The sequence below is a fragment of the Syngnathus floridae genome, chromosome 3, assembly GCF_059516105.1.
Source record: "Syngnathus floridae isolate MCC-2025c chromosome 3, RoL_Sflo_1.0, whole genome shotgun sequence".
Taxonomy (NCBI): domain Eukaryota; kingdom Metazoa; phylum Chordata; class Actinopteri; order Syngnathiformes; family Syngnathidae; genus Syngnathus; species Syngnathus floridae.
Window position 1 is genome coordinate 15,924,884 of NC_142415.1, and position 26,768 is coordinate 15,951,651.

General features: G+C 39.7%; 1 protein-coding gene across 7 annotated transcripts in view; it reads left to right on the forward strand.

Annotated features, from left to right (window-relative positions):
* The window catches only part of mdga1 (MAM domain containing glycosylphosphatidylinositol anchor 1), a 96,447-nt gene extending 72,033 nt beyond the window's left edge, over positions 1-24,414 (forward strand). For 6 of the 7 annotated variants that reach the window (XM_088370950.1, XM_088370949.1, XM_088370951.1 and 3 more), the window contains 9 exons: positions 2,178-2,444; positions 2,577-2,725; positions 6,604-6,784; positions 6,967-6,990; positions 9,928-10,080; positions 10,170-10,331; positions 13,410-13,540; positions 20,892-21,009; positions 22,273-24,414. In XM_088370950.1, coding sequence (XP_088227076.1) covers positions 2,178-2,444; positions 2,577-2,725; positions 6,604-6,784; positions 6,967-6,990; positions 9,928-10,080; positions 10,170-10,331; positions 13,410-13,540; positions 20,892-21,009; positions 22,273-22,358 — 1,271 coding nt within the window. In that variant the 3' untranslated portion in view covers positions 22,359-24,414. The remainder of the gene's footprint in view (positions 1-2,177; positions 2,445-2,576; positions 2,726-6,603; positions 6,785-6,966; positions 6,991-9,927; positions 10,081-10,169; positions 10,332-13,409; positions 13,541-20,891; positions 21,010-22,272) is intronic. The other variant, XM_088370946.1, reaches the window with a different exon arrangement.
* The last annotated feature ends 2,354 nt before the right edge of the window (positions 24,415-26,768 follow it).

Below are 26,768 nucleotides of genomic sequence, written 5' to 3' on the forward strand. Positions count from 1 at the left end.
TGAGGTGCTGTAACTGAAGTAGTCTAGAGTATAGTTAAATGTACCCGGCATAAAAAGAAAGATCAAATATTATTATTCTCTTTGAGGCACCCAAAGGCCAAGATATAATTTATATGATATACCCGAAGCAGAACGAAGCAGTTTAAATTACCGGATTCCATTGTGTTCCTTTCCTCCGCAAGGATTTACAGGGCTTGCTAATGCAAGCCGGGCGGAAGGGCAACAACACTGTGTGAGCCGCGCTGTCCACACCGGCCAAGTCTGATTAATGGACCAGGTGGCCGCCCCACTCTGGGTGCAGAGAGAAACACAGAGATGAGACACACGGATAGAGTGTGTGGACCAAAAACAGGTTCAAGAGCGAGGATGAAATGGAAAAGTGGCATTTGGGAAGGTGACGAGATGGATGGTGATGTGCTAAGTTTAAAAAAAAAAGTGTTATTGTCAGGTTATGGCAATGGAACAGGAGGGTAGATAACACAGCAACAACTCAGGAACGTGTTGGAAAACAGATGGGTCTACATTTCACACCATTCTTAATTTGTTCTTCATTAAATGCGGGCTTTTTTGTTTGTCCATTTAGCATTGTTAATTGATGTGAGGGAACGATGACATTATTTTTACGGCAGATGCTATGCAGTCTTGGCACACTCGTTCCCCCTCTACTCTATTTTCTTTGCATGCTATTCTTCTTCTTTCCATCCCACTTGGCTGTTCTTCCTCATTGCCATTCTCATCATCATCAATCAGATGACGAAGGGAGGAGCCTCTCCCTCTCTCACCCTCTGTCTGGTCCGGTCTTTCCGTCTCCCCATCCTTTCGCTCATATTCAATCATCGACCTCGCTCACTTTCACGCTGCACTTTCCACGTCATTCGTCTTCCTCGTTGCTTTCGCCCTACCTGTCATTCCTCCTTGCTATATCTGCACACCACCTCCTTCTCTGATTTGTTTTCTACTTTGTTTATTGTAAATGTTAGGCTCGGTCAGTTTTGCTGTCACGGCGAAGGAATCTATTTGCATTCAACGAAACCTTTGTTTACATTCGTTGCGTTCTTCTGATGAGACGAAACATTGCGGTGTGTCACAAAGACGGGTGGCAAACAAACCAAAATGGAGATGCCTGAGAGCTTTTGAAGGAGTTAGTGAGATGTCACGGACATATTTGGCTTTTTAAGAGATACAAAGGTCTGATGGTGGCATAATTTCCAAAGATCTCAAATACCTTTAATGTAGAAAGTGTAACACAAGCTATAGTGGATAAAATCCAAGCACATAATCTTCCATGTTTTTAAAAAGAGGATGTATCTAGGGTACTAATGATAGCCCGGGAGGAGTGATTTAAAATGCCACCTGTGACCAAAGGGTCATGCTTAATTGCCCAAAAGGGCATAGACACCTATGTTATGCTGTGTTAAGAACTAAAAATGGATCACATAAGGGTCTTCTCGTCACAGTTTACCTGCTCTGCGTCCTTGACTTGTGTTACCAAAGTCAGACATCAGCATGCATACTGTATGTGCCGATAAACGGCATCAGGTTATGTGACCGTACACTAATCAGCGCACGGCATTACAAGACGACCCTTCACCGCTCAGCCAACCTTCAGCTTCACACTACATTAAGTACATGTATGCTGCTTTGAACAAGTGGCCATTATAAAATGTCCAACAGCAAGAAGTTGTCTTGTATTTCAGTGTTTTTACTGTCTTTTCATCTCCCATCAGACTGTTCTGCTCATTACGTAGATTAGACTATAATTACACCTGCATCTGATAAACGTGACTCATAATGTACTATAGCCCCGCTGCCTCGCCTTTGGGACCCCGAACACGCAATCTCATTGCCGTTAATAGGGCAATACCATCATTAGCAGGCATGTCTACGATGCACATGATTAGCTGAGGGTGAAAGAGCTGCCTGGTGATTCGGGGTGGACTAATTTATCTGCGTTGTGTCTTCGTTAACCTCGGGGCAACGGCGGCTAGTCAGTCATTAGCCACAAAGGCAGGCAAGGCTGCAGGTAGGTTAATTGTGACTTGTTAGCATAAGTTAGCAAGAGAGACGGGTATGCCCTTCCTGGAAATTTGGAATATCTTGGTAATATGGGGTATTATCAAGAATTTAGATCTTTTAATACATGAGGAAAGGTTAATTTACCAAAATTGTCTTCACAGATCCTCCCATTCTGGACCCAGTGTTTCAGGACACACGTGCAAAGAACTCTCAGATGGTGACCCTCAGGTGTTCGGTCCTACGCGCCAACCCGCCACGTATCACGGACTTCCGCTGGTACCGCAACGGCGAATTTGTCCGGATGCCCATGCCGGACTTGAAGGAGACCCCTCAGCTGAGATTCAAACTGGACCCGACCAATAATGGATCTTATGAGTGTAGAGTCAGCAATAGTGCAGGAACATCTACATGTAGATTCCAGGTTTCTGGTGAGTAAACAAAACAAATTCACGATGATGTGGCAGCAAACGCTCAAATAAAATGAAGAAATTATGGAATTGTTGGTGGAAGAGGCATATATAAACAACGAAAATGGTTTCTTTCCTTGCAATGCTCCCCAGCACAACCTTACGAGGTTGAATTCTACTTTGACACGCCCAACCCGGTGAGGATTCTGAAAGGGAACAACTACTCTTACAACCTGCAGTGGACCCAGAAAAACCCAGAGGCCACAGATCGTATCATCGGCTACTCGATTCATGTCCTTAAGGTAAAGTCAAGTATGCACTGAAGGAACCTGCGGAATGAGTTGAAATTTTTAGCTTGTGGTTGATGTCACAGTCATAGGTTCTGGGTTGGAATTTTGTCCATAGTTGTGATTGGCCAATGTGCCATGTCTTGGTCCAAAGTCAGTATACAAAGACTTTAGGTGGAGGTACCCGCGAAACACTGTAATCCCAATACACACACATAAACACACTCTGCGATCTGCTTGTTTTGTGAAGCACGGGAACACACATCTGTATGTGGCGGGGTGTTCGTGCAAAGTAACCGTGAGCCTTGAAGAGCTCTGGGAGGGTGAGTAAATGTGTAGTTAATCAATTGGGGACTGAGACTGAATGAATAATGGTACCATGCACCTCTTCTTTTTAATGGCCTCTCTTCTGAGGCTCTCAACTGTCAGTGACTTTATTTTCACGTGACAGCTCATTTCACACCAAGGTCCAGCATGTAACATTACGTGAAGTACAAAACACAGGATGGCTAAATATAAATCGTCTGTATCATGAGAAGTGAGTGAACAGCACCAATATTGCAACATAATACATAAAGAAAGTGGCTACATTGGAAAAATTATTTTCTTTTTCATCTCAACTGAGCCCCTCAATGCTAGACTGCTTTTTTTCCCACAGTATGTGTGTGTGTGTATGCGTTCGTGCAAACCAGAATGCAGACAATGTCAGCTTGCTTTTGTGCAGCTGAATAGTTAATTCTTCTCTTTTTATACCGGGTTGCCAGCCAAATGAAGTACGGTTCTAAAGAGAGGAGGAGATTTAGCTGTGTCCTTCCTTGAGATTTCAATTTCATTGTATGCCTCAGACCTTTCCCCTCGTTCGCTGCGCTTTGTGCTCTGATTAGGAAAAAATTGATAAACCACACACACGCGCACAAGAATCCTTTTTATTCATTTTATTGCCCACTTCTAAGCCTGCAGCTCTTCTAGCTGTTATATTGTGTTCAGATGTTCATAGAATTGAATTAGTGGTCAAAACCTATAGTTGAGTAAAATACTGTTACCTTGGAATAACGTGCTGTGATGCAATAGCTTCAATGGCACTTTCTTCAGAATTTTTTTTTTTTTTTTTACACTGAACGGCATATATGTTTGGTGCAAATGAAGACAGAAGCAAAAAACAGAAAAACCGTGGACAGTATTGAAAGGGGAGAAATAAAATGGAAATGACAAGAAAAACATGATATCTCAACGGTCCCTTCAACTATTAACTCGAGGGGCAGAACATTGAAAAGTAATACCATATCCATTTCACAAGCCATCTATTCCGGCTACACTTTCTCCGGCTCATCCTCTTAACGCCTCAGCACTCCATCTTTTTAGCACATGCCCGAAGATGTGGGGCTCCCGGGGGACACGTTGAGACGGTAACACACAAGTGCTCATATCAGACGTGGAGCAGATGTCTTTACTGGAGAATTGATTTACTTTTGAACGTCACGTGTTGGCTTCTTCATGTCTGGAGTGTTAATAAAAGTTGAACAAAAAGTGTGTTTGTTTAGGTCATGTTCGTTCTCTGATGGCTTTTTTAGTGAGTTTCGAAAACTTTTTTGCTAGACTTGCACCGGGCTCAAAAATAATACCCAGATTGTGTCACGGCACCTTCCATTATCATATATATGAGAAATGACCAAAAAAGCAAAATAAATCTTGGTGAATTAAAAGTAATAAGCATACAGCATACACCAACAATGGCTTTACGTCCACACGGCTTACAGCAGCGGACTGCTGGATCAAGTCGTGAAAAAGATCCATTAATAGAGCATGAGAGAATAATTAACCTCACACTCATTATTATTTGAGGTGGCCGCCTCCTCTCATGTTCTCAATCCGTAGTTAGTTCACATGCATAATTGACTTTTTCCATTGTCTGTATGCCTCCACCATCTTACACTCTTTTGTTCATCACTTGGCGTATCTTTACGAAAGAAAAATCTTGTGGACATTTTTTGAAATTGAGATAAGCGGGTTTGTATCTAGTGAGGCAAGAAGTCTGTAGAGAACACTTTGATGTTATCCTTGCTGGTAGATGGTTCAAATCGGACCAGAAGAAGCCCTTAAAATGCTTTAAGAGCTCATAGAAGTTCCATAATGGAGAGTGGAGTTCTGGATGGAAGCAGTTGTTGACTCAAGAAGGCTGCATCCATTTCATAACATATATAATCTTTTATCTGTTTTCATGGCTGAAAACAATATGCATACAAACAGACACACAAATTCTGAGGCTCATTGCATCAGTGACTCATCTCTCCCACTTAGCACATCCTTAATGCATATTACATGTGCACAGCTCCGCTTTTCTCTTATGTTGCGCATCATTATGCACACTGTGTTTATGTGATGCTTGAATGTTTACATGGGGTGTAACTCTTGCAATAAAGTGGGAACCTAAATGTTGATTAATGAGTGTTAGCTGGTAGTAAATTGATATAAATACTGTATGACAGTGTGGGCATATGCAGTTTCTGGCATGTGAGCACATTATATATGTGAAGGACAGGCTCTTCTGTATATTTTATTACAGCAGGTTGTTGACAGAAAACTAACATTATCAAACAATTATTGCGTACCAGTATGCACCGTCTGTATTTCACAATGTCCGTGTCTGTTGGCCACTGTTTTAAGTCACTGTCAGATGTTTGAGACGGACACACGGACACATGAACACACGTACACACACCTCTGTTGCATGCATTATCTGATAATTGCATGCTGTACGTGTAGCAGCGTGTCATGGTCGAGTGGCTGACCTAATACATTAGAGGTACCGTGCTGTCAGGTCTTTAAGTAGCTCGGATCAGCGGCAGATACACAGCTAATGGAGCCTTCGCTGCAGGGGTGGACTAACACAGCTAAAGCGTTGTCAGTTTAAAATGGTGTCTACAAAATACACACATTTTTTGGGGTTAAATATTACAAGATTACAACTGCACTAAATTAGCATTTGTTCCACTTGGCTATGTTTTAGTGCCGTATCAAGTGAGGTTCGAGAAGTCAAGAGATGAATGAAGCACAATATCCAACCATTACAGCAGTTGATTTTTGTACCAAAATGCAAATAAATTATAATAATTTTATATCTTTATTTTTTATTCCTCATAATCAAAATAAATAAAATATTTATCTTAAATATTTTAATCTTTTTAAATACCTCTTTTTTTTTTTTTCCATGTAGCAGCAAATTGTGTCAGTTTCCTCCTATTAAACATGAGCTCATTAAAATCTCATGTCTCAGACGCATGCTGGTAAAATGCTTAGAGTTGACTCATACTTGGTCGTTAAAGGAAATATGAAGGGCACGCACCCTCGTGAAATCATATGAGGATACGCAGATCAATACGATACCATTAGCGGTTATCCACTGCACAATATCTGTAGAGCTCCAATCAGTGAAGCTCTAATCTAATTATATCGGAATGGTGTAGATTTAGAACAAATGTCCTGCTTAACCTTGTATCCTCATTAACTGATCAGTTTTATCCGCAAGGAGCCGTCAGCATGGCTGGGCGATACCACAACCGATGATGGGTCTGTTATCATGTCTGGGTGCTCTGGTACAAATCTTGAAATTATAGTATTTGGAAGGAAAGGAATTGAGAAGACAGCAAAATATGCCCAAAGGTAGCAGAGAAGGGAATTGAGTTTGGGAATGAAGTTATTCCGGCTGTAGTGCAGTCGGAATCTTTCGAGTGTATCTTTCATTATAGCTCCGTCTCAAGCACATTTGTTGTATTTGTGATCCTATTTGTTGAATTTGTGCACTTTGGGAATTTATTTGTACTTGCTCGTAACCTTTTTCTCGTGCATTATATCTGAGTTCCACTTTTCTCTTTCTACACTTGTGTTTGATTCAGAACAAACAAAAATTGATGTCGGACCACATTGACCTAAAGGACAAGGAGCCTGAGAATGGGGTGCTGTTGTCCTATGCCATTCCTGACTTGAGAATACCTCTTTCCTATGAGGTCCGATTGGCCGCCATCACCATGTGGAGCAAGGGGGAATACGTCAGTCGCATCATCCAGTACTCAGAGCGTGAGTGATCCATAAATAGATTCAATGGATACCGAAATTATTGAACACAACGTTTTTTCATGGATTCACAATTAACAAAACATCAGTGCATAATTTGACCAAAAACACAATTGTTTGACTTTAAAGGTTTTACTTCCTTGATTGTTTTGGATCATGTTAACCGGGGCTTCATTTTCTTACAGCGTACACCTACCCAAGATCCACAGGTGAGTTCTCTCACTCAGCTTCCATCTTCTCATCTTCTAAACTTGTTGCTGTCAAATGATTGATGACAGAGTGGTAAAATTAGCAGCGCATTTTTTTTTTTTTCTTTTACACCGAAAAGCCAATTTGTTTTATGGCCCCCAGAACTGTCAACAGTGATTTGTAAAGTCTTGTGATGATCAAATTTGGTTGCTTTAGGGAAGAGTGTGTGTACTGAGAAGCATGTGAAAATTACACTCTGTCTATATTTTTGATAAATGTCTGGAACAGATGATAGCCAAAGGGTCCTATGATAAAGTGTAACTAGACCTATTAAGATGTTTTTTTTAAATTAAAATAGGTTTTGATTTCAGTAAACATGAACAAATTCAATGAAAGGCTCTTTTTAGGTCTTCATAAATCTATAATTTGTGGAAACTGTTGTGCATAATAATTTGGAATGATGCGTTTGACACTTTTTATTAAAAAAAATGATACTATTATTATTGAGAGGTTAAAAAAGAAAACTAGTTTTACTCTAATGATCGATTGCTTGAAAATTATGCTGGCTGTCATTTAAATCAACTGTTTAGAAAAATCTGACAAAAGTATCGTTCGCATCGTGAGCTTGATTTGGTCCAAGTATTGAATATTGCAGATGAAAATGAAAGTAACCAATGTAAGGAGGTGTTTATTTATCTTAAGATAATCCTGCAGCCTTCAACTAATTGGCAAAAAAGAAAAAGTTTGTTTTCCCAGACTGCTGAGAGCCAGATTGTCTCTCCACAAACAAACAAAATCTTATTGCATTTGTCAGCCATATTTTTTGTTTACGTTCCATACTTTTCTCCTGTGGTCGAACCTCATAAGCTCATCCAATCTGTCCTCTTCCCCGTTTTATTTTAACGCAGCATTCAACCTACATCTCTTTTAAGGTTGTGCATCTCAAACCTTTCTTTTTGTAAAAACTTTTCAGTCATTCGTCTTTATCAGCCCGCCAAATGTTCTCTGTCCTCTTCAGTAAGCGACATGCAGTATTTGTCTGGCACTGGTGTCACTCAGCTCTGCCAGCATGATGAAATTAAAATACAACTGCACATTGGAACAAACAGACTGTGAGAACAATGGTGCAAATTGAAACGTGTGGGTGTCGCGGAGCAGGGTGTGAATAGTAATAAATTACCCCCTTGAAACAAATTCTAACACAGATGCCATTCGCTTATGCAGAGTAGCAGATATAGTAAACACAAGTCCGATGAATGAGTGGTTTTATTGATTTAATATACTGTGATTATGTAGAATTTGATTAAAGTGATCAACAACGGATCCCACATGCACACGAAGACTCTAATTAGCAAATATAGGGTACAATTAATTGGCCAAATATCAATAGGCTGGGCTGACTTATTATTCATTAATTATATTACACTTGGCTCGCATTTGAATGTGAAGATGTTACGCTCCCTTTTTGTGATGTCCTTATTTAAACATGAGTAAATATACAGAATTTAAATTACATTTCTGGTGTGTGGGGAGTTTCAGGTTGTGCCAGAGTGTAAATGGACAGCTGAAAGTGAGAGAGATTCCTTGGTTAACATCTAAAACACAGCGCCACAGAGTGGGTGGTCGGCGCCCGGGGCGAGTAAAATAATTTGATCTCTTAGGACAGGACAGTCTTCAAGTTATCATCGTTGACACCTTGCGAATGGATATACAGTGCAAAAAAAGCCAAAGGAAATTATTTTGGAAGAATGAAGATGCCATATAGCTGTGCGAAGGAGATCCACTCATGGTTCTCAGTTTTGGATCGGGTCAATGAAATTCCCTGTTGAATCTTATTTTTTTAAAGTAATTTGTAACTTCTGAATTTCAATGCCAGGCAGACAAGTGTAGTGTGAACTCCAGCTTTGCAACGTTTCCACCTCAGTATTCTTCTTCATTTGACTGAGGTTGTCAGGTTTACTTAAGTAAATCTTCCTCGGTAATGTCATTTACAATAGAAAAAAAAAATCAGATTATCTTGAAAACAGTTGTGAATACAATTATGAAATCGAAGTAATATTTATAGGACTCCCTAAAAAAAATATGTATATCAGCATAGCGAGGGATAACAATTCTCGTTTTTTTGTAGATTCTTGGCTTTAGAACCAATTTTTTGTAAAGTTAAAATTCTATGATGTCCGACGTATGCAAAGGCTTTCAGTTGCAAACATGTGAGCCTTCTTTTTTTAAAGTACTGTACGCCCCTTGCAAGCAAGCACAGAAACATTTCCTGAAGTGATCTATGTAGTGGCATTCTAGGAGCATTCCCTGTCCAGATCTATTGATAAACTGCACTTGGCTCCAGTCCATCTTCACAAAGAAAAACCCGAAAAATCACACGGCGCTCTTTGGGAGGATGTGTCAGCGCACACATGTACATGAGCCGGGGTGGGAGTTGGGTCAGCGGTTTGAATTAGAAACAGCGACCAAAAAAAAAAAAAGCCAACATTATTTGATGGTAATCCAGGTCAGACACTGATTCTTTTTCTTGGCTGACTGCTAGAAAGTATTGATTTTTAACCCATGAACATCCCAAGATACAAAACAGTTGGCTTTTTCATTTAACTCACCTTCGAGTTAAGTCACTTGGAGGTTGAAGTTCTTTTCATAAACCCATCCAATATGACGGATTCAAGTAGGGCAGTTGCCAGGTTGCAAAATGCCAACTTGGCTGTTTTTATTTATTTATTTATTTACTTACTTACTTATCTAAAAGTAAAAACCACCAGAGAAAATTATATGATAAAGGAACTTTTGATAGTTGTAGAAATAATATCATCATATTTTGTTGAAATTTTTACATATTGAACCACTTCAGACTCCCCACATTATCTGTAAAAAAAAAAAGAAATAGATGTAGGATTATCAGAAATGTATCCCCAACCTAACACAGTTGCTTTTCCACATTCACGCACCAGACCACGTGTGTGGCTTTGAGGATGAGAGGATTTGTGGTTTTTCACAAGACCGAAGCGACGTTTTTGACTGGACGCGACAGAATCACCTGACCCAGAATCCCAAGAGATCCGCCAATACAGGCCCCGAGACGGATCGCAGCGGAACCAAAGAGGGTGAGGAAAGGGGAATGAATTTAATTTGCAGTTCCACGCAGCTGTGCGCATCTCTGAATGTCGCTTTTTTTTTTTTTTTTTTCTTTCAGGCTACTACATGTACATCGAAGCATCACGGCCACGAGTTCCGGGGGACAAGGCTCGTCTGCTCTCTCCACTTTTTAACGTGACCACGGTCAGGGGCCCCAAGGGATCCGGCAGAGTCCCATACTGTGTCTCCTTCTTCTACCACATGAAGGGCAAACACATTGGTGAGTGAATGAGAGGAGAATAATACATGTACACCGCAAGGCCCATGATGCAGACTTTTTTTTCCTTGACAAATAATATTAAGGTGCATGAATGGTAAAAAAAAAAAAAAAAAACTCTTGCTCTGCTCTTATTTTTTTTTTTTATATTACAACATTTTTAAAAAGGGTTTGTAGAGTTTTTAAATTCACTCTCATAAGTCTCGTTCCAAACGGTCACATTTAGTGAATGCGAGGTCTTAAATTTAATCAAAATGGCCTTTAAAAACAGCTCTTAAGAAGTCTGTAGATACTTTTCCATTAGGAAAGTCAGTTTTCACTTTCAAATAAGATCACACTCAAATTCCAACATTTGACATGCGCTTGAGTTTTTACTTTTTGGTCTTCTTTCAATTGTGAGGGTTCAAAAGTGAAAGTTCTCAGATCTTCGCGCTTCTGTGCGACTCTTGATTTCTGTTCCTGAGCCATAGAGCTTGACGTGTAGACAAACCCGGGGGTGGCAGGTCTTTGTATGTTTCCACTTGTGCCTTTGTGCGTGTGTGTGTGTGTTTGTTTTTGAAGTGGGCAGTGGGTGTGTGATTTATAGCAATGGCGCCATAGACTCAGTCACTTGGCCAAGCTGTTCATCATAATATGCTCTGTCACACAGCTACAAGGCATTCAGCTCAGAGCCTGCACAACCTAAGACACACGCACACACACATTCACGCCACTTGTTAATTTAAAAAACGCCTGCTTTTGCTATTTGTGTTATTTAGATGATTTGAGTTGGTAAATAGTCATAGCCAATAGTTGTACATGTTAATTATGAGAAATATTTAGCATTAAAAAAATCATTTTGCGTTTGGGAACATTTTTAAAAATTTGTTTTTGTTTTGCTTTTCTCAGAAACCCTTTTTTGACATTTCCAGTTATATCTATAAAATATCAATAAATCAAGTTCATCATTTTTTTATGGGATCTTACCTCCACCAAGCACAGAATGCTGAGCGAGAGTATATAGGAATACTTTAGGATTGATGACCGAAACACAAAAAGGGACTGTTTACAAAGGTAGTAAATTCTCCGAGAAACAGGGCAATTTTCTCTAAGGCTCAAAGTTCTCATCCCTGATGGTGGTGCTTTGCAGCAAGGCAACATCTGTCACCTGGTGCTTGCTTACAATTACAACAATCTGTTAGCAGTTCACGCCAAGCTTCTCTACAAGATCCCCTTTCATCCATGCTGTTGTTCTCCCATTCGCTTACAATTTGTTAACTTTAATTGCCTTCCACCGGCCGAGCTCACGCCGCAACCGTCTTGTCGCAACGTGTGTTCCTTGGCCATAATAAAGGAGGCAAGGTGCTACTACAACAAAAAGAGTAGAGCTGGATGTTAGCAAAATGAGGAAGCATGAGTGAAGCAGTGTTTCAGAAAAAGCTTTCAAAAGAGCATGAAAGGCTTTGTTAGAGATCCAAGGTGGTGTAAAAGGGCTTGAGTAGAATGAGCTGCTGAAAAGGCCATCAGCACATTGATGTTCACACGCAGTCAGACGACACAAAAGCACCGATACGTACGTACTCGACCCGTTTTCAAGAGGAAGTACATGAAGGTTATAGAAAAAGGCACCTATGGCGTATATTCTGTGTTTTGCGTTGCTAAATGTGGAACATGAAAGTCCGTATTAGGCTAGGTGTGGGTGCCTTGAGTAGTTTGGGTCACCTAATGCAACTCTTCACTCTTAGCAGCACGTAAACACCATTTGCTCATGTTTCTGTACTCGAGGTTTAGTTTGGCTGTTTCTTGGACCAAGCCACTGGCAAGCTGATTTGGAACAGTTGGATTGTTTTGAGTGCATGGCGATGGAAAACAAATGAACAGTTATTTAAATGATCCTCTGTTGAGGTTTTTAATTAAAAGCATTCCAGTGTGTTTTAAAAGTTTTTTTTTTTTAAATCTTCCAGTCGTAATCCAAAAAGATTTCGGTGTCATTTACAGTACACTTACCCTTGGCGCGCATCCCCTGCGACAGACTAAAATGTTAATTACTTACTAGCTTAATTATTTCAAGTCTCGAGTCACATTACCTCCAAAACAAATATCACCCATGAGAGTCGGTTGAACATTTTGTGGGCATATGGAGTGATGAATTTTCTAGCAACAAAAAAAAAACTCCTACCAAATTGAAACACATAAAATACCTTAGCAGTGCTGCCTAGGAATGTCTTAAGAGACTAGATGTTGGTTAATATTGCACTTGAGAGCAGTCTGAGAATGCTTAAGAAGATGAATAGTTCTTTCAACCTTGAGACCTAAGAGAGTTCGAGGAACTGTGCTCCGAGCTTGTGTATAGGACCTCAGGGACGTTGTTTTAAATCGCAAGTGAATAACTTTTGCGATTTTGAAAGTTACTAGGTGGGATGGCCGGTCAATCGCCCAAATATTTGTGGCATAATATTAAACAAAGCTGGCAGTATATTCAAATTCATGTCTGGCAAAAATGTTTAAAAGCTAAAGTATAACTTGTACTCCAGTAGAGTTGCTTGAAAGCCACTAATGTTCTACTAATGTTTTTTTTATGTGATGGAATCTTTTACAATATGGTTTAAATAGGCTCAGTGAAATGGCCAGCACACATCACAATGAGATGGGTTCAATAAGTGGGCGCAAATCAGCCATGGTTCAAAATCTTAAAAGGTTCCAAGCCTTTGGAGATCGATGTCAAAGCCACAAGATTACAATCTGATGTGCCATCCTTGTCCTCACTTGGGTCATGCGTGAGCTGGAGCCCACAGGCAGTTTGGATCAGAGGCGCTTTTTACTCTCTTGACTCATCATAGCCAATCACGAGGCACATAGAGAAGGGATATAAGATAGAGTACCAGTAAATAAATAAATAAATAAATAAATAAATAAGAAAAATAAATAAATAAATGTAAAACTAAAAAGCACAGGGAGAATATGTAACATATAAACAATCACAATCTATTGAGATCATTGTAACTGGAGGTACAGCTCTTGAATTGAATGTCATGGTATTATGCGCTATGTCCAATGAATGTATTTAATCAGCTTTTCTAAATCTGCAATTCCGTTTTACAGGCACTCTTAATGTTCTTTTGAAAGTGAGGAGCATTGCCTCAGTGGATTCCATGTTGTGGACCAAATCAGGTCATCAGGGCCCAGACTGGAAGAAAGCGTACTTTGACATCAGTCCCAGTGGACCATTTCAGGTAAGAGCGCAATGAGAACAATATCCTATCCTATCCTGTTTTATCGTTACAAAAAAAAAAAAAAAGGAAAAAAAAAAACAGCACAGCTATAAGGAGCATAAAAAAATGATTGTGTTGTGTTTTGGAAGAAGAGGAAATATACAAAAGAAAAATCATGCACGTCAGGGTCATGGATATTTGCTGAAAAACAATATTTTTGTTTATTTATTATTAATATTATTTTCATTATTATTATTACACCTACATATGTTGCATGCAAAGCCATGACTTGACCTGAATTTGTGACCCAGTCATCCATAATAGAGACCTCAATACTATTTGTTGAAACTGGATCAGGCCCACGGCATGTTTCAACTCTACTGTGAGTTTGCTGGTCCAAGAAGAAGACAACAAAAATAAAGAGTTCATGAGGCTTTTATTTCCATGGTATTACATGGTATTTCTTGCTTTTCTTGTCAACTCTCTTATCTTTGGGAGATTTCATCTACTGAAGGATTCCTCTCATCTGCATATTTCCCAAGAGGGAAGTCGGATAGAAAAGAGGTGCGGGGGGAGACACTCTGGGGGCTGCTTGGAATAAAAGGAATCCAGCGAAGGATCGAGCCTCAGACTTTGTTTGGAATTTGATCCATTTTTCATAGGAAATTGTGGTGCAGAGAAAGGGGTGAATACAATTTTTAAAACTGTAATTATGAGCTCACAGAAGCCTACTTGCGCATGCAGTTGACACAATTCTACTAGTTTAGTCTTTCTTGTAAATGCAAATAAATGTCGGTAAGCTAATTGCAGACAAGGTTATTGAATTCGTTTATTCCAATGTGGTAAAAATAAATCTCAAAGCATCTGTCCTGTTGGTGCCTGTGCCAGAAGTGTAGCTTTTGAAAAGAATTTTCTTTGCCCAATCCGTATAGTTTGTTAAACCAGTTTTGATCAGAACTAATGAGAGCAATTCAAATAATGTCAACATCTGCATTAAGTTTTGATATTGCCAGTTAATTGTTTTCAAGCAGCTTGATATTTTTGGATAGAAGTCCATATTGATCAGCGAGGACCTTTTGAGCGAACATTCACCTGCTTTTTCTGCTGAATGTCAGCAACAAGCTTCGTCTACACGGCTGCCAAAGAATTAGTTGCCTCATCGAGGATGTGCTGTTCTCCGGGCGGACGACAAGGTTTTAACGCTTGTTTCGCAGATCAAAATGGGTTGTACACAACAGCTTGGCTGATCATATTATTTTTCAATAATATGACAAAGATACAACTTATGAATATCAAGTACTGTATATTCCCCTGAATTTGAAACACACAAACACATCCACACATTTTGGTGTGAGATGTATTGTGTCAAAAAGTTAAATTCAATATTTGAATTTAGTGCCCTCCAAAAGTATTGGAACAACAAGGCTAATTCCTTTGATTTTTTTTTGTATACTGAAGAAATTTGGGTTTGATGAATATCAGACAGAAAAAAATCTGAATTGCAGCTTTTATTTTCATGGTATTCATGTCTAGGTGACTTTAAGAAGTCAGGACAGAAAACCTTTTGAATCCATCCAGCAAGATCACTCTTTGCTTCTTTGCATCAGGCTGAGTAAATTTCCAACTCATTGGTGTGAAAAGTAGCGACAGCAAACCAATTCGGTTTCTTTCCCTCTCTTTTTTTGTATCAGTCTACTTTTTTTTGTCTTTCCCTCTGTCTGGTTCTGCGGTGCAACACAGTGCTGACTGTTTGGTTACTCAGTCCTTACTAAAAAAGGAAAACAATAATCACACACATTGTTTAATCAAACATCTGTCTTTGAAAAAAACACATCCACCTGCGTAAGTACCATGTTAGATCCAATTACATTAGCATACACACACACACATACACACACACATAGCAGCAGCAGTCTCCTATCCCCCGCAGCAATTAGCAATGACAGGTCAATTAACATGTTTATTTATGTGCAGGGGATGCCTGCAAGTTGTGCCGTAATGATTCCTGAGTCTCTCTGTGTGCGCGTGCATGGGGGAAATCGAAACCATGATGAATGTAGACTGAAGACCTACGCTGGGGGGTGCGTGAGCCCTTCATTAACTTTGTTTCTGCAGCAATGTGCTCCTTTCACTTGGATGGGGAACATTGGGATACGTGTAAAAGAGTGAACGGGCAGAGGTGCACTCCTCGGGGATGTTAGGCAGTCTCGGCGGTGTATTGATTGAGCAATGTAATGAGCACCTTCAGTAAACATACAGCGCACACACAAGTTCATTTCTAATGCATGGAGAACACCTTGCAGATAAAATCCATTCATTTCACGTCATGTATTTTTTTAAACGTTTTTTTTTAGACAGTTTTGATAGCCTTTTTGGAGTGCATATCATATCATTAATGTGTAACATATGGCCAACCTGATGATGAATATTCATAAGGCAATGCCTGTGCTTTAATATCAAATCGCTCCACCTTCCCCACAAGATGCGTCTTCCAAATCCGACTCTAGTGCATTAAAAATCGTGTAGAGTGTGGTATCATGTATGTCCACGAGTCGGCTTGTAAAATTTTAAAATAGTGGTTGGAAATTTACCAGAGCAGCACATGCTGGTTTGGACAAACTATCCAATTTCCTGCTCACAGTAAAACTGACAGCAGTCTGTAATATGAGAAAGCGTGTGTGACAAAGAAGGGGGGGAAAAAAAAACATGTGGCACATATATTTGCAGCTTCAATAAAGTGATTACTGCATTTTAAAATATTCATCATATCGAGACTCGTAAAGTAAGATGGATGAGAGAGACGCGTGTGAAAGAAGCGTTGTCTCCTTGGCGACCGATACGTGTTTTCCAGCTCTCATGGTAATAATGGAGCGCTGTAAATGTGGATCTTGAATAATATACAACGAACCCAAATATAAATGCACTGACTATTTATCATTATTGTAACCCGGTGATTTCTTAGCATAACATTCCTAATCATGCAATTGGGCTAAAAATCTTTACTTTGATGCCGTTACGACACTGCTCACATTTGTATAATATCAAAATTGGAAAACCCAATTGGAATGTCTTATTGAGCGGAACAACTGACCGGCTTGCATTAGGCATTCGGCTCATGTGCAAAGCTTGTCTTATAATGAAGGTGGAGCGCTAGCAGGCCAAGGGGCAAGCAAACTCAACGTGGTTCTTAATGAACTGCAATAAAACATTCACTTCTTCATGCAAGCAACTCGTCCACTTATTGTCAGAGTCCGTGACGTTCAATTCCTGAGCTCAACTGAAAGGAAGAATACAAATCAGTCATGGTCACCTCAAGATGCGAAAAAAACTTCCAGAAGCTGATAATGTGCTAAACTTCCTCTTAAATGTCATCTATAAGACTAATGACTCTCTATTGATATTTCCTTAAAGATATTCAAATATGGAGTGATAAATTATTAATGCACCCCAAACTACACGCGCAAACAAATAACACTTGACATTTGACTCTTGCAGAATTAATCAAGTTGTTTCTTATAGCCTCATGAATTTTTTTATGCCATTTTTAAAGCAACGCCCCGAGATATCGAAATACTTTTAAGCTGTTGAACATATACGGACACAAAGTATGGTGAGTCCCGTGAATGTGGCACAGGCCATCTGAGGTGAGCTGATAAATGACTTTTTTTTTGCGTTAGCCCTCCCTGTCACACTTTCTCCCTCCTTCTTAAAACTTCGTTATGTATCAGCGGCCGCAGGGCGAATCCCATTTCTCTCTCTGACCGTTTCATTCCTCCATCGTTTTTTCTCTCTCTTGCTCTGTTCTGGATTTTTTGCCCTGATTAAGAGCGCCTCCGGTAGTGCCGTGTCTTCCTCCTACATTGTCGTTCCTTCCCACCCTGTTGGCGGTGAGCGTTTGTTCTGTTCCGATCGATAATGATTAATCTGTCTGAGATTGACAAAGGGAAATACACGAATGAACTGGTTGTTTCATTTTGGTTTTGATATGGTAAAGGATTGCTTTGTAAAGTCTGTTTTGCCCTGTTGCCTTTGTCGACTCAAAATGTAATTTTCTACATATCTAAATTGGTTTTATTGCAAAGTTATTCTCTGCAGTTTTCCAAATCCGGTCGCCAATGCCGTTATTGCTTCACAATGACACAATACACTTCATTAATTGAATGTTGGATTCAACTTTCAAAAAATGCTTGTGTTGTGTTGTTGTTTTGTTTTTTTAGCAAATGCCAGTCCAGCCACTTTGCATAAATTAGAATGAGAAGTTGAAAAATAACAAGCCCCTGCCTGTAGTGTAGTTGAGGTACGCCCGGGGACACGACCGAAGAGACAACACCGGCTTTTCTTGCTCACCGTGACAAGTACACTGACATTAACATATAAACTTCGAGAAGTTGCCCTTTTAAGTTTCCGCACGCGTATGTGTGTGCGACTGCTCGCTTGATCTTTTTGGGAAGTCAGGTAAATGTTAAATGTCAGTAATGTTGAGTTCAGGCACCGCGAGTGACCCGTGTTAACCTGTTCTTGTTGAAGTGATCACATGATCTTTACCTGTGAAGATGGCATTTATCGCCAGATGTTGAGTCAGTCATGGCTTGGAAGACCATGTAGTGACATCTTAACTTTTTAGATGTAAGAAAAGTCTCAAAAATATATTTTTTTTCAGGTTTTACCTTTTTTCACCTTTCTCAAATGTCAGAACAATTGTCAAATCTATCTCTGAATCCTCCTAAGAGTTGTGAGTTTTAAGCAAATGTTATCTGTGTCAGCACATGCGGCCTCCCATGGATGTTTGTTTCATGTCAAAAGCGTCTCCGCAGAGAAGGCAAACTTTTTCCGTCCTGTGTGCAGCGTACTGACTGCAAACGCCCAAGGCCTTTGAGGTGCTGCCACTCGTCTCAGCAGCTCTCCCTCGCTTTGTTGCCACTGCCAACAAAAGTGAATGTCTTTGAGGCCCTGCCTCGCTTCCTGTCCCTCCAAAACAAGAGCTCGGCCAAACGCAACTGCTGTGAAAATATTCAAATTGTTCACTGCTGCGAACAGAAACATGATTGAAATTCATAAAATGAAAATAGTCATTTTATGAGCTTTTTTTTTTTCTGTTCTTAATTTTATCTTTATTGCACCTTCAGGGGAGGCGTGTAACCGAAACAATGTCTTCTTATTTTGATTTTAGCTTGGCGTGCACATTTCAAAATTGCCTCGCATTGTCAGTCAGCAGATCTGCGGCAATGGCTTGTTATTGTTCCAGCAACGCGCCATCTGTCTCCCGCCTACAAGCGTGCCAATCAGCATCCTGTCTAAAATTGATTTAGTTCAAGCTACTGGCCTCCATGCCAGTTGTTTATTCAGGTCAAGAACTTCTACGAACACATCTCCATTGTATTGTATTGTATTGTATAATAAGAGCGTGTCCCGACTTGCTCCAGTGTAGACTACCCAGGGGCCATCTTGTGTTCCGTGCGGAGTTTGCTACCTGGGTAGTTATTTATTTTTTTTATCTCAAGTCACACTCTCCTGCAGTAGCGTCCCTTGGGGCCGCGTCCCCTCTTGTACGCGAACCGCACATCAATGGCAGCGGTAAAGGTTACAAAGCGACACATTGGTAGTGCCGGCTTGGAAGCTTTACTGGAGCCGCTTTGATCCCGGAGTCACACACTCAAACACGCAGTCGAGTCCCTTGCCGACATGCTTCTTCGACAAGGACTTAAAAGTGAGTGCATCTTACACGTGTCACAAAGTAGGGTACGTAATTACTGCTGAATGTCAGCGTTATATATCAGGCATTGTAAGGGCAGCGGCAACCTTCTGTAACCCGTAACCTCATTTTTAGATCTATTTACAGTTTGACCTGACATCGCTGACAAAGCTTACTTTTTAATCGTCGTCTTTTGAAGACAAACAGATTGTTACATTAAGGATTGCGATTCACATTTACCTATAAATTAATTAAATACTAATGGAGCTTCTCACCTTTTGAAGATGCCTCACTACAACTTAATGGAAAGTGGCGTTTTATAAGAAGTTTATAGTGTATTTATGTTGCATTCTTTGGATTGCTCAAAAACCAAACAAAATTCTTTGTGGAAGAGTGAAAAACCTGAATTCAAAAATTGTCTTTGCAAACAAAGTGACAAAGACTCCTCAGATCAAGCAGCATGAATTATGTTTTAAGATATTGTTCTTTTATCTTTTATGCAATTTGCTATGCATCTTATTTGCGTTCCATACAGGCTCAAGGAAACTGTGCTTGTTTGTCAAGGTCACTTGTTAATCTCTGGATTTGCATCGCCCAATTATTTTTGCCGTGTCTTTAATTATGCAACAAGCTCAACTTTGACGTGTTTTGAGCAAACATGTTTGCTAGTGCAATGATGCATGCAGCCATGTTGTCATAAGAACATGCATTTACCCAGCAAATGAAGGTCGTTCATAGATAATGCATAACCTTAGCATTGGCCGTTACGGAAGAGGCGTAATAGAGTACTTTTCATTTTAGAGCCAATTATTAAAAAAAGCCTGCCATCATGGTAATTTACTTTATCATGCCCCGCAATTAGTAGAGAAAATGCAATATTTTGACAAGGAAGATTTTCACTGCATGTTTTTTTCTTTATATGTGAAACATTTTGGCTGCAGTTTTTGATGTATTAACTTCATTAATGTCTAATTTAGCCAACTTTTTTTGTGTTTTTTTCTCATGGAATTGAGCAATAAGGAATTTAAATCAGCACACCTCAATGTGGCGCCAATCCACACCAATAGCATGCCATTTCATCACTATTTTTCCCTGGACAAGATTAGTTGTCATGTTTTATACAAGCAAACTTTTGGCAGTATCTGCTATAGTTGTGCCATTATTGTTACTTTACCCTAGCAAAGTAGATTCCTTGTTTGTTTGCGCTCCCCCGGTATATTCCAGGCAGAATATGCTCCGCTTTTGATTAGCTGGGTGCGATGGGCTTTTGGAGCCTCGGCACGCCACAGTAATTAGACTGTCAGTCAAAACCAGATGGCTGCTGCCTGAAATGGGAAAGTCGCCTGAAAGTTTGTAAATGAGTCTCTTTGTTGTATTTATGTGTTTGTTGTTGTGGTTGCATAAAAGAAGATCGCTCCTATATATTGGGAGATTGTTGGATTTATAATTCGATTCACAAATTCCAAAATGTTGGTTCATACTGTAATGAATTTGTTTTTGATAGTGACACACCTTCATTGAACTGTTGTCGTTAGGGTCTAAGGACTGACCCTTGAGGGACCCCACAATCATGGCCATTCAATCAGAGTTAACTTACTTAAATGTTGAGTTTCATACTATGTGTTTCCTTGAAATAATTTTCCATTTTAGGAATTACTCACACTCTTTTGTCTTTTCCAGATTGTTTTTGAAGGAATTAGAGGGAAGAGCTTCGAGGGCGACATTGCTATCGATGACGTGTCTATCACAATCGGCAAATGCAAACAGCAAAACACTATGGCCAGCGCAGGTAAGACAGGTAAGATAGATTGGGACTGTTTTTCAGAGGTAAACATGAATTACATGAAAAATTATGCAAGAGCAGCTTGTTACAGTTTGAAGAAAATTACTTAACAACTCAAATCAACGTCCTTGAAATAGCATTATTATGTACAAACTACAGAACGTAAATGACAATAATTAAAATAAGAACACAATCATGAGTAACTAAAAAAAATATTTTTTCTAAATAAAATATATGAACTTCTAATATGCCATGTAAATGAATGAATTAATAATAATAATAATAATGATGATGGAGTATAATAAAAGTCCATACCTGGCTATTCACAATGATTGTCTGCCAATATTGAGTCATATTTTATTTATGGAGTGACAGATAAATGTAAAGGTGACTCATAACAATTTGTTATTTGGCTGCGAGGTCATTGTGAAAGCATATAATGTGCGAGAACACGTTCACAGCCAGCTTGGCCCGTAACATGAAAGCCCGGGAAAAGCAACAAAACCGAGAAAGTGAATTATTAACACTCTGCTTTTTATTTAGCTCCTCAAACCCACAGCTTGCCATGTGTGCCTGCTCGCATACTCGCTAATGTGAGATGTGGCACATATGTGTGCGTAAAGACACTGGCGGATGCTTTGAATAATGGATGATGGTGTAAACAGGAAGGGGAAAGCTCTTGAGCGCTTCAGACTTGTATGATGTTGTCCTGCAGGTTGTGCGCGAGTGGGAACACTCCGTGCAGGCAGATGGGTAATTATCAGGCAAGCGGGCGGGCGGGCGGGCGGCTGAGCATTCGCTGTAAGACACAAACTCGTCTGTCTGCCAATGTAATGCACTTGGTGAGCTAAACACAAGGAATAACAAAGTGTTCAGAAAAGTGGGAAGAACTTTTTATTTATCTTCAAGACATAGCTAGTGTCTATCTGATGGATTAATCAAAACAAATGTATAGTCCACCAAAATCATGTTTGATCGTCTTTTTTTGGAATCATCTTGGTGGTTCCGATCTTTTCACAAATGAGCCAGCAATGACATAGACTAAAAATATTTTGTTCACTTACACACTAAAACATATTTTTCCTACAAAATAGGTGGTGAAGGTATAACTGAATTAGCTTTCTCTGACTACTTTGTCACAGCGGTCCATTTTCTTGTTGTCTCTCACTTGAACATTGATTTTCTTATCCATAAAGAAGTAAATAGATGAGTTGCGTTCAAAATGTCAAGGTTTTGGTCGTCAATATGACCTCATTCAATGGCTCTTCTCTTTCTTAGTTCTGATCGGCGGCTCACAGGCGCTTCCATTAGCCAGATGGATGACCATCGTCCTCTCTTGCGTCGTCACCCTGTTCTGCAGATGATGAGCAGTTGACCACAGCGCCACCTTCTGTCTGTGCTGACAGACACTGCCCTGACTCGCGCTCTTACTTCTTCTCTCGACCCGACTCCCAGACTTCTTCCCCCCACTCGCCTTTTGTCCTCCTTGCATCCATGATCCGTGCAAACGCAGCTTTTTACTTTATTTAAACACTTTGCTCCAATGACACACTATAACATATTATCATGTATTTAAGCCAAACACCTCCTCTATTAGCCCATTAGATTTCATAATAATCATGTCAAGTGTCTCCTCGTCTTTATAGTTAGCCTACATTTATGACCCCCTTCTTCCCTCCTCCACATCCCCTTTCTCTCTCCCCGAGACACACCAAAGTGTCGGACACTCTTACCAAAGATTACCTGAGGGAAAAGCACGAGGGATTCCGCCGAGCTGGCGAACGAGACAGATAATGTGGGTGAATTTTTCCTTCTGCTGACCTTCGTCACCGGCCGAGCTGCTGAGCGACAGGGACGGCTTATACTAAGTGAAAAACGAATGAATGAACTGACAGAAAGAAAGGTGGAGGAAGAGGCCACTCGAGGTAGCCTCTTTGCTCACCACGGAAAAAGGAAGCTCAGCGTGGATTATATGTACGTGTACATTCATCATTATATATTAAATATAAGCAAAGTTTAATCATAAGCGGGGATGCTGAAGGACTCTATGTAACAAAATTAAAGAAGCACAACATTTATACGTCCTCTGTTGTTCCTTTGGGTTTTATTGAACTTATGTGACGTTACGATTTGCCTGTTTTTTGATATTTTTGGATTTCTTTATGCCGCGATGGGCAATGGGTGATGTGAGTGTTGTGACACAGGTGTCAGGCGGTAACCGTACCGAACATAGTGAGTGTGTGCGTGTGTGTGTGTCGCATTGAGAGCTGAAAAGTGCAAGTCATTGAATGTCCCGGAAGAAGAAGCTAGAGATGTGTATGTAGCTGCTGTGGAGAGCAGATTACGTGTACAATTCACCTTTTCGCTAAATCATGCACCGCAAATGCTTATCAGAGTGCAGGACAGAACGCACAACTCGAATGAAGATAATTTGCAAAAGGTAATTGGATAAAGTTATTCGACTGTCAATGCAGTCTGTCAAAGGTCATGAGCTCAATTTGGCAATATAATGTAGCACAGTAACCAAATCGCTAACGTTACATTAATAACATGAGGCCCTAGCAAGCTGAGCTAACCTCCTGAATGATTGTATCAGTAAACAGAGCGTTCGCGAGCTTTAGCCGCAACGTTTCGCGCCTTAATGTCATTGTCCATCATCTCGGTCATTAGGCAATGCAGCAATTCACTTTTATTTTGCAGGATTTCATTTCATCACATTGAAAGTTGGATGTGACCTTTGAAGGAATGCTCGCTGAGGTGGGCGGGTCTTGGCGAAAGGTGAATTATGGAGGAAATCTGCCTACATTGTTTAACGCTTGAATGTCTGTCTTGTGAACAGTCACAAATATTCTCGCTGTGCAATGAAAGCGTGTATCGCCACATAACCGTTCATTTTTATTGACATGAGTGATTTTTCTTGATACGACACAACTTTTGGGGTTACGTGCTTTACATTGCGTGGTATGGATATGATTGTTAAAATCAAGCAATACTCATATCTATAGCTCTATAACCCATAGTTTACCATTGCATTTATAATCACATTTTATCTTCTTGTCCAAATGACATCAATAATGAGTTGTAATGTATAATTATGTGTTTATTCCTACAGGTCTAAACTGTGAGTACAACTGTAGCCTGTTTAATCATTCATTATGTTCTATATCTCAACAAAAAATCTCTACGTCGATTACGGCGTGTTTTCCAGTGTTTTCTGTATTTCGCCTGTGTCACCTCACATTTTTATTGTTTATTTTTTAATCTCATTTTGCCTTGACCACATGCTATTGCTAAAGTGTACATTCTAGAGTATGTCAATGTCACTTTTGGTTCCCACGTATGTCGCTCACGCTGGACAAAGCGCTACAGATGGATGAATTAAATCAAGCAAAGCAAAGCAGACCTGCGCTTTTAAACGTGTCCCGTTTTGATCTTTTTTGTGCCTCACGGTGAACTGATGCTTTTGTTACATTTCCTTAATGTAGTAGCTATTTTAAAAAAAACATGTACGCAAAACATTTGTACGCATTTTCTTTCAACTGCCAGCTGTGACGGAAGAAACATTTTCCGGTACAGCACATTGAAACAATCTTTTACCAACTAACTAGAATTTAACTGGATAATATTTATGAGCACTACAAGGCTGAAGGGGTGCTCATCTGTTTTTGTATGAAGAAAAAACTCTTCATTTTTATATCATTTTATAAACACTTTTGTTTGGGTAAGAACCAAGCTCGAAATATTTCTTTCATAAACACCACCCGGTTGCTAATCTACTTTGTGTTTATCAAAGAAACATAAAGCTGTATTCCATGGTATACCTTCTGTGAATCTCGCAGATTCCCTAAAACGGTGGCCTTCAATCATTTTTATCGCTGGCGTGCTGCCCATTTGAGCAAATAAATGCCCTGCTTCAAATTGAGACCCTCAGGAAAAAAATAAATAAAATATAATTACCTTTATCACCAACACTGCAAATAAAAACACCCACAATACAAACATCAAAACAGTCCTATTAGAAAACAGTAGCTGGAGGGCATCTGTAATGCAATTAATCTGAACCCTTTTGAACAAATCCTGCAGCACATCCAGATGGTGTTGCCGGACTTTTGACTCCTTGAGCAACAACCCATTTGATAACATTACTATATTTCTTCACGACATCATTGATAGTCATTGAAGCGCAGATTATCATCACTGGGTACAAAACGCTGATGCTTAGCATTCCACCTATTATATACTTTGTGCGCTCTCTTGAATAGTTTGAATTTGCCATGTGAGAAGCACTACAGTGTAATACCGGTCCTGTTGCTTTGAGTTTTAGGTGCTTTGGCGGATTATCCAACTCAAGTAAATAGAAATATGGCAGTCACTTGCTTGCCAACAAATGGCATGACTGATTGCATACTAACTTTTTTTTTTTACAGTTGTGGGTCTAATATCCATTTGTAACAGAAGAATCTGATTTAATTTGAATCAATTCTAATCCAAAGCGTTTTTAAACTACACCTCACAGTCTAATATGGTAGACAAATAACGATACATGCTAAATGGCAATTCACTTGGATATGATTAAACTTTTAAATGAAGTCAAGATTTTATATTGTTCACTATCAATGTTGCATCTTGAGTGAATCATCTTTCTGGCTCTCTCTGTGGATATGATTGATTGAACAACACACGTGACATTTAATGAGATTTCTAAGGAGGAAATAAATTACCCACACGCACCCACACACCCACCGCAATGAGAAAAAAAAAATCAGCATTGGCTTGCTAATGAGTTTTATATCCAAAGATGTGCAAGGCTAATTTGTGCGTAACGTCCAATGAATCACACATATCATCTTTCGCCGTGTCACCACAAGGTCTTTCCGTCAAAACAAATACCACACCATCTATTACACTGCAGCGCTCTGCCTAGTCACACAAACATGATTGCTCACCGTGTATTGTTCATTTATTTCACTTATTTATTGAATCATCATCTAGTTTGTGTGCCAGCATGGCTCATGTTTGATCTTGCATATGTATGTATGTACGTCACTTATAATAACACTGATAATAATATAATATAATATAACATAACGTTTACATTTGGAGAGTTGTTTCCATTGGTTTGATATTCGGCCACGCGTATCCCTTATGTGTTGGCCATGAGTGTGCAGGAACAATTGAACATCCTTACGACTGTCCTCTTTACATTATTCATCAATCACAGCTCTGCTGCTCTGCTGTCTTTAAATGTTTCCTCAGTTCAAAAAAAGACGGCCACCGTAAAGGTAAAAGGTGGAATTGTTCCGATAAATGTTTCACGCTCTCATGAGAGCGTTAAAAGAGTGCAAATGACCCGAATGTGTGGTAAAGGTCAGCTCTTTCTGATCTTTTCTCTTCCAAGACGTACTTTTGTGCTTGCATGCCAAATGGTATCTCCATCATGTACGCGTTTGGACAAAAACTGACCTTTATCAGTCTCTCCATGCCCACAACCAAATCAAATCTATTGCATATGCCTTTCATTGCCTTTTGAAATGATTATATAAATACAAATGTAGAGATTAATTATTACATTTATAATAATTCTCACACACAAACAAACATACTCATGCACACCTGCAATTGGGCAAGGTGCCTTGGATTGGCATATTTTAAGGTTATGCTCATGCAAGAATGTGCATCATTTCGGTTTTAAGTAAATTGTGAGGTCCGATGTTCCTTGGCAGGCAGCTAGAATTCGCTGTAATGATCACAGATATCGATTGGTGCATGCCGCA